This window comes from Eulemur rufifrons, chromosome 8 (genome assembly GCF_041146395.1).
Source record: "Eulemur rufifrons isolate Redbay chromosome 8, OSU_ERuf_1, whole genome shotgun sequence".
In the NCBI taxonomy this organism is placed as follows: Eukaryota; Metazoa; Chordata; class Mammalia; order Primates; family Lemuridae; genus Eulemur; species Eulemur rufifrons.
In genome coordinates this window covers 81,853,514-81,866,396 of record NC_090990.1, presented here as the reverse complement: position 1 = coordinate 81,866,396, position 12,883 = coordinate 81,853,514, and the positions used below count along the sequence as shown (strand labels likewise).

Below are 12,883 nucleotides of genomic sequence, written 5' to 3'. Positions count from 1 at the left end.
TATGAAATGAGGCATTGCTTGATAGTGTAGAACTGCCAATTTCAAGAAGTCCTTGTACTTAATTGAAAAAATTTAAGTTAATGATGACTAGATGGTATACCTTCATTAAAAGATTGCTATAAAAAGCTTGAGACCATTATAGGTTTGAGTGAATATTTACTTCAGCATTGATAATCATATCTGACAACTTCCATTAGGTACCTATTAATTAGGGTATTTTGTTGTTGTTGTTACCAGCTACAAATAAGGAAAAATAAAATATCATTTAATGGCTCCAGTTATTTCTTTCAAGTCATTATTCTCCTCAAAAAAGCCAGTTTTGAGTCATAGGAATATAAGGTTTATAAATTTTTTCTTGAATGTGCAGAGCAGATATAAATAAGAATAAAATGGAAAGGATTTCCAGCAAGATGGTAGACTGAGGTAACTTGGGTGGACCCCCTCCTATATAAATAATATAGAAATGGACAAAATGTAACAAAAACATATATGACCAAGTTCACAAGAAAGATAGGGAACACTCCAGTTTGGAGGGTGGGGAAAGAACCACCCGCAGGAGCATTGAACTAGGTGTAGGTTATATGGTATAGGAAGATGGAACTGAATTCTTTGAACTTCATAGGGCTTCCTTTTTCTCATCAATTGAAAAGAAGACTAGATGGTCTTCTGAGCTGGTTAATTTACCAACTCAGAGAATTGGCCAAAACTGGTCTCTACACCAAGGCCCAAAGTAGGGGAGAATAGTCACCCATGATAAAGAGAAACCACAAGTTTGTTCTGTACACATGAATAGGTTTAAAATTTATACATGTATTTGATTTAGGGAACTCCAAGTCAAGAAATTAACCACTCAAATTGTTTCAAGACAGTGAAACCCTCAGGGCCCTCATATATTTTAAACAAATACGGAACCTGTCTGTAGAAATATTTCCACAGCTCAAGGGCCAACAGACAGGGAAAAAAAAAAACAACCTGAGGTTGAACCCACAATAAAACATTGCAAGGTATATAAAGAAAGGACTGTCATAAAGGGGAATCATCAGAGAAAGCAATGGAAACCACATTTTGTCAATGTTAAATATACTTGGAAGTTTAAATTTGATAAGCTTTCCTTTAAAACTTTGTAATATACATGATGTTCAGTGGTAAGATAAGCCATCCAACAACAAGAGCATTAGGATGCCCAAGAACTAGAGTTACAGAAGAATCTCAATGAGAGTATAAAATATAGATAAATAAATAGATACAAAGGAATAGAAGACAATGTAATGATGATATAGTATTAAACAGTACGAAGTGGCCAAGTGCAGTGGCTCACGCCTGTAATCCTAGCACTCTGGGAGGTCAAGGCGGGAGGATCGCTTGAGGTCAGGATTTTGAGACCAGCCTGAGCAAGAGTGAGACACCTGTCTCTACTAAAAATAGAAAAAATTAGCCGTGCATGGTGTTGTGCGCCTGGAGTCCCAGCTACTTGGGAGGCTGAGGGAGAAGGATTGTTTGAGCCCAGAACTTTGAAGTTGCTGTGAGCTAAGCTGACACCACAGCACTCTAGCCCAGGTGACAGAGTGAGACAGAGTCTCAAAAAAAAAAAAAAAAAAAGGCACCAAGTATAACATCTCTACATAAGAAATATCTTAAAATAGACTCTGCAGATGGGTTAAACAACAGATTAAAATGTATAAGAAGAAGTATAAATTGAATCAGTGAAATGGAATTTCTTTATCATTTGGAATAAATCAATAACTAGTTTACACATGCTCCCTTCATCATTAATACAAACTAGTTTTTATCTGAACCATCTCAGGATAGTAACTAAATTGAAAGGATCTGTCCCCAAGGTGGTGCTTTTCCCCTTAGAACTAACAAATGTTCTTAAAAAAATTTTTTTTTAATAAACTCCAGATGAGTACTTTAAATATAGCCTCCCACTAATCATATAATTTGCCCTTGATTTTTGGAAAAATATTAGTTTGATTTCACTAAAAATATAATTCTTTAAGATACTTTAGCCATTTAGTTTTATAATAAAAGCAAAATTTATAATTATGTATATAAAAGATTAAGCATAGAAGAAAATAAATGAAAAATGACAGCTTATCTTGATATATATATCAGTGAAACTCATTTGAAGACTGCTTAACTATGCTCTTGGATTTTATTTTCTCAATAACACAAAGGTTCAAGTTCAAATAGCTTTTAGCTACCTAAAATATATATTTATTACATATAAATTTATAGAAACACAAGATACCATTGATATAAGTTCAATGAAAATGTTAGAAGCTATGATGTAGAAGCTACCCTGTAGTAATAGTACTTTAACATGCATGTACATTACATTTTTCAGTGTCCAAGACAATCAGTGTCTTTTCTTACAACCTATTTTCTTAGGCACCCATATTCACAAAACTCATTTGCATATAACTGATAGGTATTCCTATTTAGCGCTAACTAAATTATTTAACATTTATAAAACTAAGACAGTGATTATCTGAGAAAGCTGAAACTACTTCTATAAATATTAATATGCTGAGAAGTTTAAATTTGATAATCCTTGCTTTAAAAAACTTTGTAAAAGTACATGATACTCAGTGCTAAGACAAGCTCTCCATCTAGTGGTTGATCTATAACTTACAAACATTTAGATCTCAAACAATACGTCCTACTAACATCAGGTATTATTTTATAGTCATTATCTCATTCAATCTCCATGTCTCTTGTCACTATAAGAATTTCGAGAAGAAAATGTTCTCTTCTGCCAGAATAATTCATCCGTTTCTGATGACTTACAGAGGCAAGCTGCTTCTACAGTCTGATTTTATCTATGTGGACTACTACAGCATCTTAGTTACTTGATGAAGTATATTCTCATATTAAAGGGGCAAAAATTGTTTCATTCCAATCAACTTTAACCTTTAGAATTTTCAACCAGTTTAAAATTTTTCCTTCTTTACTCTCAGTTCCCAACTTGTAAAGGTATAACTTTAAAAGTTTTTCAAAAGAGAAAAGATAACATTCTTTGTGGTTAAATGTAGCATATTTGATCATTGTTATTTCTGCCAGTGCCCCTCTATAGGCTCTTATTACTTCATATTTGGACAGCCAGAGTAGTCTCTTAAATGTTCTGCATGCTTTTGCCTCTCAACCCCCTTTCCTGCCACAGTTACCTTTTTAAAACACAGAATAGGTTGTTCTCTTTCTTAAAAAACCATTGGTAATTCTCCAGAAGCATACAGTTCTTAGCATGGTATATGAAAAATTTCAATATCGAGTCTAACCTTATCTCCAGCCACTTGCTTACATCATAAATCTAAGACATTAACCATAACAAACCATTTGCTCCCCTTCGGTCACTTTTCTTGCTCATGCTGTTCCACTATCAGGAATTTTCTCTCTCTCTCTTCACCTATGAAATCCTACTTGTCCTTTAAAATTCATTCATTCTTGCATTCAAATACTTTTGAATGCCCACTCCATGTCAGATACAGTGCTAGATGCTAGGGATATAGCAAGGAATAAGACAGTCCTTGCCCGTCAAGGTGTTTCCATTCTAATAGGAGAGAAAAACAATAACAAAATATAATGTTAGGAAGTGACAGATGCATTAAAATCAGTATTTTCTACAAAGACTTTCTGGCCTCCAAGAATCTTCTGCAGCAGTTTTTACATATACTAGGATAATACAGCGTCAGATTATTAGAATATTTGTTTCATGTTAGTTGCCTTCAATCCTTATAGTTAGGGAACATGTCTTATTTATTATTACCTTCCCAGCACCATTTTTTTATTTTGTTTTTTTACATTAACATCAAACACATTACTTAACACACTGTAGGAACTCAGTAAACATTTATACTATTTGGATGGATGGATGGATGGATGGATGATTGGATGGATGGATGGACGGACGATATGTAAAGAATCACTATTAAAATAGACCAAAATTTCCCATAACAAATCATACGTAAGCTAAAATCTGATTACCAATTTATAATACACTTAGAAAGGAAGATATACATTACTTATTTTGACTCTATGATCAATATGTTGGAGTAATTGATAAAAAGAATGAAGTATTCCAGAAAATTATTATAAATCATTTTATACAGCTCTCTAATATCCTGAAAAGTTTCTTCCCATGAGAGTTCACTCACATTAAGTCCTTTCACTTGACAATTCCAAAGGATTTCCAGCCTTCAATGTTACCTTATGGATAACAAAGAATGGATAGTTATTAAGACTCACTATTGCCTATTTATAAATATATTGTCATAAAGGATTCTGTCTTTAGAAAAATAGAATCCCTAAAGACTAGATTCAAACTAAAAAGATGATGTTAAGCATGGTAGTTATAAGTGAAATTTTTATGTGTCTGTGTGTATATACACACAATTATAAACATACATGTACACTCAATGTTAGCCAACTTTGTGATAATGACTCCTTAAAATTTGTGTTTAATATCAATACAGTTTAGCATACATTAGAGGGTCAGAGATAGGACCTCATTATATTCTATACTGGTTTCAGACCACATCGTAAGTAATATGTTAATTTCAGCTTCTTCATTTAATGATAAACATTAGAAAATCGAAGTCATTTTAGTGAGCAAATGAGATGATAAAGATTTAAAACTATTTCATGAAGACTGAGTAAAAGAGTTGTGAAACCATCATATCAAAGAAGAATTAGACTCCTTGTGTGATTCCAGAGGGTAATTCTAAGACTAACTGAACCCAGTTTCAGATCAGTGTAATAAAAAACTTTCCAACAGTTTGATGTATCCATAAATGGAATGAACTGCCTTGACAAAGTATTGACCATTCTATTTCTGGAGGTGGAGATAAGAGCTGGATAGACCCTGTCAAGGATGTTGTGAATGGAATTGTAGATGAGATTATTTCTAAAAATGTTTCCAAGTCAAGGATTTCTATCAGCTTATGAAAAATGAATTTGGCTTGAATTTATTCTTTTTTTTGTAGCATCCACTAATATATTTATTACTTGTTTTGCATTCATATTGCTGACTTAGGAATTTAAAAGAAGAAAAAGACTTGTGTTGCTTTTATCTAATTTTAATAAAATAATGATGATACTTTTCACTTACGCAGCACTTTTCATCCAAGGATTTCAAAGTGCTTTACAAATATGCACTAATTAAGCCTCACAAACAGCCAGAGGTAGGTGATTTCTTTCCCTTTCTACAGGAATGCGAACTCTGGCACAGAAATTTAATAAAGAGCCTGAGAGCTAGGATTCTTTAATGGCTGCCATTCCTTTGTAATGTGCTGCATGTGAAGCGTCACTTGTCATTTAGAGATGTCTTTTTTTCTGCTCTGAATCATCTCAGGTTTAGAATTCTAATGAATGTTGTTAAAAATTTGTTTGAAGTCTTGTAAATATTACAGAAAATTCAGTCTTCTGCTTGCTGAATGCTAATTAGATTTCTAAATTTGTTCATTTAAAAACAGACTCTAGATGTGATTTTGTATTTGTTGTTGGATTTTAAATGTAATTTTTCACTTTTAAAGAATTTGTCATGTGCCTTTCTAGCTACCCAATAATCACTGTTCTTAGGACATAAAACTTAATAGCAGATTTGTTTCCCTTATGACTGCTGGTTATCTTCTCACAACAAAGAGTAACCATTTTCTTTGGGCCAGAATTGTGTATTTTCAAGAAAAGATACTGCATTTTGGTAATTCCAAGTTCTGTAATATGTTATCTAAACATTAAAGATAAAGTTAAGTGACACTAAATAACTAGTCCTATAAAGAAAAAGTAGTACAGTAGTGGCATATGCTAATCTAGGGGGACTCACAACTTTTTATTTGGGTTAGGAGTAGCAGGAAGAGGATATGTATATAGAGAGACACACACAATGCAGGATTGGATTAAATGCCAATATAAATAGCCAAACATATTAATACAAACTCTTATCTGAAGCATAATGGTCACACAGGGCAAGAGCAGATGCAGCATATCACAGCTTAGTTTCCCTTGGTTCTCAGAGTCTCCAGTGAGGGCATACAAGTGTGTGATACTGCTTAGTCAGTCAAGTCTTTAAGGATCAGGAAAGGACAATATTTGCTGAGACACTGCCCTTTTATATTTATGGTTTCTATGCCCTTCCAGAAGAACTTACATAAAGAATCTGTCCCTATTTAAAGGAAAACTTATTATTAGGCTCTCCTGGTTTTGGACCAGACACAGCATTAGCAAGGCTCCATCCTTATCCCAAGAGAGAAAGTAGAGTTAAGTGTCTACACACTCCAAAAGAATATCTATGTCCAGGTATTAGCACCCTGAAAAGTCCAGTTTCCCCACTATATTAGAAAGAACCAAATAAGAGAGATTAAAGAAGCAAACTATTCTGTTTCACAGTGAATTTAATAATATGGATATAGTTGATCTTCCATAATACAAAAAGACCTAGGACCTATGTCAAAGTACCCTCCAAACGGGTCATAATGCTTTAAATATTCTTTTCTTTAAATAGCAAGTTGATCTGTCATACATGTTAGATAATTCCAGAAAAGCTCATTTTAAGGGTAAGTTTCAAATTTTCCCTTGAAAATTTTTCCCAAATGATATGGAAGTTCAGAAAATTAAATGATGTCCTGTACAGTGTAATACACAGATGTCTCTGTGTGAACTGTTGACTACATAAATAGAACTTTACCATAGTAACCTTAAAGACTGTACTATTCAAGACCTGAAACTTGAAGGTTCAGAAACTCAGACTCATCAGTGCTCAAGAGTTGGTCCCTCACTGACTTGCGGGTACAGATTCTTACCAACATTGCACATGATAGAATAAAAAAAGGAAAAAAATATCCATTTGGTAATTTACAATGAAAGGTATATCTGGCAGATTGGGTAATGTGTTAGTTTATTCTTCACCCTGTTGGCAAACCCCATGGAAAAACAATGATCAGAAGTTTGCATATTAGTCATAGAAATTAAACAAAAAAGGAGAGTTATACACTTTGAATGTAGAATAGTCTCAGACTCTGAAAATCTATTAAGTCCCCTTGCTCAATGAGGACAAGCCTACCCAAAAGGTCAGATATTCCTGATGGTGTTATAGGTCATCTTATCACCAAGTAATTCCTTGAGTTGCTAACTACCAACATTGCACCTGAGAAGCTCATTTTGTGCCAACATGGCTTTCAAACTCCCTTCTGAGGATCATCTTCTTTTAGATAGAATTACAGTGATATTGCTAACATATCCTCTGTGAGATGTTCTGTTTTGTAAATGCCTTTTCATATTTCTTCACTGATCTCCTGAGCCTCTTATTTCCAAATTCTTGAAAAAGATCTCACCATAGCCCCTAAATTGAGAAATAGGGATAAAATTAACTTGAGTTTAACACAAGTCTACTGCTATTCAGCCTCAGAGAAGGTGTTAAAAAAAAAAGTGTAAGGAGACTGGGCACAGTGGCTCACACCTGTAATCCTAGCACTCTGGGAGGTGTGAGACCAGCCAAAGCAAGAGTGAGCCCCCTCTCTGCAAAAAATAGAAATATTAGCTGGGTGTGGTGGTACACACCTGTAAGGCCCCTCTAATTAGGAGGCTGAAGCAGGAGAATCACTTGAGCCCAGGAGTCTGAGGTTGCAGTGAGCTATAATGATGCCACTGCACTCCAGTCCAGGCAAGAGGGAGACTGTCTGAAAAAAATAAATAAAATAAAATATGTAAAGAGTGGTTTAAGGCAAGTAATAAGTAGAAAGGTGAAGAAGGAACAAGTTGAAGTCCACAAGCTATATAATCAACACATATAATTTGGGAGTTGTTTAGATATATGAGTATTTGTTAGCCTTAGTGCATCAGGAGAAGAGTTTTCAACAACTTTCTTTCAAATTTTAAACTGATATAGGTGTCTCTTAGTTCATTGATTCTGCTAACTTCTGAAACATCTTTTAAGTTACTCTAAAATAATATTGCCTGTCATCACAAAATTTAACTTTTCTTCCCATAGGACCAAAGTAGGAAAGGGTGCTTATATTTTTACCATTTCAACATAAAATGCAGACAAAAGTTTCAGCCAACCTAGAAAAACTATAGACAGAGTTTTTGATATAGATAGAGCCCAAAAAGTTTGATTTGTTCATAATCACTTAGTACAAATGCTAACGTGAAGCTTGTATTTCAGAAATTCCATTTTCCTGAAGGGTAGATTCGTATGAACAACATGTATTTTGATTCTTTAAATTTACTCTTTAGATCTATCCTAATCCACGTACACACACACACATTATTTAAAACCTTAACATTTTAGTAGGAACTTGTAAGGTGTTTCAACTTAATCTCACTTTTAGAAGTTAGTAGTGCCTATGTGAATATATTGTTTAATCATATTGAGATTTTGCTGGTAAAGAAAAATGATCATTCCATTGACTGGACTAGTATAATCTCAAATAATCTTAAAGCATTTAAATATAATTTTTCAAAGTTTACATTTCTGCATTATAAGTGGCTTCCTTTGATTGGAAATCAAGCTCACTAGCATTCACTGCATGAGCTGTGCATGAGCATGTTATAGCTGCCATATTTGCCTGGCAAAATAAATATTCTGTCATTTTTCTAAGTTTGCATAATTCCCTGATCCTTAAAAAGGGCTGTGGAGAACAGATTTTCCTCTAAATAATTTATTAATAGATCAAAGAATATATTTTTAAAGTACTCATAAAGTTTATCCATACTTCAGGCTATCTTTACAACTCTGAAAGTTATCTTTGGGATTCTGTTATTTCTATAGAAAAAGCTGAACCAGAATTTATAATTGTCTTGCTGTCACTCAAAAGAAATATATACTATTTAGTAATTTTTTTGTATTGAGGATTCAGAAGAAGGATTTGCAGATCAAATCTGGCTAATTTTCAAATTTTGTAGAATTTCTTGTCTTGTTCTTTCAGTAACAGACACATGGTATAACTTGGCCCTGGGTGAGAATTCACTACTGTAATTCAAATTGCATGTCCTAACTAACAGTGGATTAATCCTGTATCTTCATATGAAAAAGATCTTATAAGGCCGGGTGCAGTGGCTCACACCTGTAATCCTAGCACTCTGGGAGGCCGAGGCGGGTGGATCGCTTGAGGTCAGGAGTTTGAGACCAGCCTGAGCAAGAGCGAGATCCCCGTCTCTACTAAAAATAGAAAGAAATTATCTGGCCAACTAAAAATATATATAGAAAAAATTAGCTGGGCATGGTGACGCATGCCTGTAGTTCCAGCTACACGGGAGGCTGAGGCAGTAGGATTGCTTAAGCCCAAGAGTTTGAGGTTGCTGTGAGCTAGGCTGACGCCACGGCACTCACTCTAGCCCGGGCAACAGAGTGAGACTCTGTCACAAAAAAAAAAAAAAAAAAAAGATCTTACTATAAATAGCAAAACTCACTTTATTACAGTTTTATCATTCCCTAGCAATATATTACTGATAATTGCTAGCATGTAAAGTCTTTTCATATTTTGGCATAAAAGCCATATATAAATAATTTGTTAACACCTTTCTGATTTGATGCTTCATTGAATATTACCTGCTGACAGATTTCTGACATTTTTAACACAGTTAAAAAGTGAATATTTTATTATACACATTTTTAATGGCTGTATTAACCTAAAGAAGAAAAAAGAAGATATTAAGGATATCCACATAAATCACTATCGCTGCTAGAAAGAGAATCTTGGAGGTGTAAAATTCTAGGCCTCTTGCTTGACCTGCATTGTGGATGTGTGATGAAAAACATAGCTTACCATTCCTTTTTCTCTTTTTAGCCTTGGAATGGATGGCTTTGGCCAACCAGTTGGCATTCTTGGACGCCCTGCCACAGCTTATGGATTCCGCCCTGATGAACCTTACTACTATAGCTATGGATCGCGATAAAGTCATCCCTTTCCATGAGTACTCTCAGTTTAGAAGAAATCTGTGTGGGTTGGGTTAACTTTAAATCTTGGCCTAATAATGCATGTTGATACTATTGTGGGTCTGTGTTTCTTTTATTTTCCCATGTTGTTAGCTGCAGATTAACTCCAACTCCTCTGTCTTCTGTTAAGTACAGTTGGTGGTGACACTGTTCACTCATCAAATCACATCTTGATGCTGAATAACATTTCCCATGAGACTTAAAATTGAATGTTGAAAAGCTACAAGACTGGAAAACAAACACTACATTATGTACATTAAGTGACTAATTTAATTTCTATTAAAAAGAACCATAAAATGCAAATGAATGACAGTCATGTGTTTGTATTTAATGAGTTTCATTGGGAGTTATTTGCTTGTATAGGGTACACATGAATTTTTTTTACTGCCCTTTTTTCTTGATTGTAAACTCTTGAGTATTTCATGTGGTATGAGCTACCTCTAAAATTTATATAAAGAACATCACCTTTTTATCCATGCCACATGCCTGAAAGGTTCTTCCCCAAAATTATTAACTATGAGTTTTCAATTAACAGTGGAACATATGCCATAAATTATGTTATTCATGAATATAGTCTCTTCAGCAATTTGAATTCATGGTTTTCTAATTGTAATATAGAAAACCTGGGACAACTAGTATAAGCGTTACAGGATTAGTATTGGGCTTTTAATGTTTATTCTTCATGAAATTTAGTATCTAAAGTATGGAAAAGCTAATTAAAACTTAATTAAGGAAAAGTAAGGAATAGAATATTTCACTCACTTAGGTACTCATTTCCCATTTGTTCACTTGTTTTTGTAACATAGATTTATGTAGCAAGAAGTAGAAAAACATTATGATTAAAAATGAGTTTTTAAAATAACTCAATGTTATAATGGTGAAAAATTTACTTAAACTAAGCAAATAAAAAAACTAAGCAAATACAATAAATAACTGTAATCAGAGATGTTCCTTCATCACCTGCTATGGAAAGAAATATGAGGCTTCAAAGAGAATACATAGATCAAAGACAAGACTTCTGCCCTTGAATTTAAAATGTCATTGATCTAACTACATTATTTATTTGGCTTAAGTTATATTTTAAGCATAGAATAATAGAGTTGGAAAGAGCCTCTGAAATAGCTTAGTCCATGTACTTACTTGAGAAACCAATCACATAAAAAATTTAAATATGATCAACAGATACTCTCTTAACTCCCTGCTGTGTGTAATGAAATATATGATGCTCCTTAGAGAATGTGAGTCTAAGATATGGTTTGTGCCTTTTAACTCACAACCAAATTGATCTTTTGGAAGACATACATCTATTTGTCTTAGTTCCTATTTTAACTATCAAATATTCAAGCTGGAAAGGGCCTTACAATCAACTCTGTTCAACTCTTATTTTTACAGTTGAAGAAACTGTGGCCAGAAGAGGTTAAATGACTTGCCTGTGCTTATATATTTAGTCAGTGACATAACCTGTCTCTTTGTTTCCAATTCGGCAATCTCAATACTATATACCTTGCTTTATTATTTGTCATATATATAAAATATAAATACACACAAGTGACATTAATAGAAATATAAACCTTCTATAGCTTTAACTTCTCTAATACTGTTATAAACTGCTTTAAGAAGAACATCCCCAACACTTCATAACATTTCCAGGGCTGTGCCCACTGAGGTTTACATGCACATGCTAACTCTCCCTATACGTGTATTTTTTATTTTAGGACTTTACAAATTTAGAAATTGTGAGCTTTCTGCTCAGGCATGAACTGGTTTACCATTGCATTATTTATGAAGGAAAGTTTTGTTAAAGAAATTAATAAGGAAGAATATCTAAAATTATTATATACTTAAGAGAACAAAAGATTTTGACCTTGGGAACTTTTGGAAATACTATTTATATTGTAAGTCAAATATCCTGGCCTCACCAGATTTTGACTACAAATTAAGATCACATTTACTTTAATAACTAAACTGCCATGGCTTCAAGCCATGCTTTATAACTGGAAATTATTTATTCTCAAGAGTTCTTTGCTCTTTGAGAGTTTGCTAAGGAGCTTTCTCACATGGAGCCAGGAATAGATTTCTCATGTTCTGGTTCCTCCTCTCGCCCCCACATGGCCTTCTCTATGTTGGTCACCTTCATGAGATCACAGCTGTCCCCTACATGGGAAAACCACTACTATGTCTACTCAGGGCATGGAGAAGAAAACACTGCTCTCCTCTTTCTTATTCACTTTCTTATGAGTGGCACACCTGTTGCTTAATTCCGCACAGCACAACATAACTGAAGCTGACGCTGCATGTTTATCATGACTCTACAGAGATTTCAGTGGTAAGAGAAGAGATATATCATACAAAATAACTTGCTACTGTTAGAAGAGCCAATAGTTGCAAGGCTTTTACTTGGCTTGCAGGCAGGGACAACTTACTCCATGCCACCAGGAATACCCCAGGAACCTTTAGAACTCAAAGACTAGGCCAAATTGTCAGAAGGTCCCACAGAAAAGAGAATGTTTTTTCTTTAACCCAATTGAAGGCCTATTTTCAGAATCTGTTTCTTCTTCCAAGATTAGTTTTTACTAACTACCTGGTTGTCAGGATTTTACAGATCCTGTATATTTTAAGTCATGAAACAAAGAATAAGGGAGAAATATAAACTGTCTGCCTACTTTTTTCCCAAGTGTACCCAGAGGTTTTTTTCTGAATCTAGCCAACTATCCTGGTTATTGGCAAATTGGCCCAAATTCTATCATTGAAGATACGTTGAGGTTTTCAGTGATGTGAACTGTTGTGTTACTTTGTGTCTTTGTTGCTAATTTAGTGGAAATTTGGAAAATATTAACATCTATAATCCCATATACACATTTGTATTAGTTAGGTTTCTCCAGAGAGACAGAACCCACAGGAGGGAGGGAGAAAGGAGGGAAGATAGAGAGATAGACGGATGAGAGGGGATTT

General features: G+C 34.1%; 1 protein-coding gene across 2 annotated transcripts in view; it reads left to right on the top strand.

Moving 5' to 3' along the window:
• The window catches only part of KIFAP3 (kinesin associated protein 3), a 139,363-nt gene extending 129,125 nt beyond the window's left edge, over positions 1-10,238 (top strand). For both annotated transcript variants that reach the window (XM_069478326.1, XM_069478324.1), the window contains one exon: positions 9,783-10,238. In XM_069478326.1, coding sequence (XP_069334427.1) covers positions 9,783-9,891 — 109 coding nt within the window. In that variant the 3' untranslated portion in view covers positions 9,892-10,238. The remainder of the gene's footprint in view (positions 1-9,782) is intronic.
• The last annotated feature ends 2,645 nt before the right edge of the window (positions 10,239-12,883 follow it).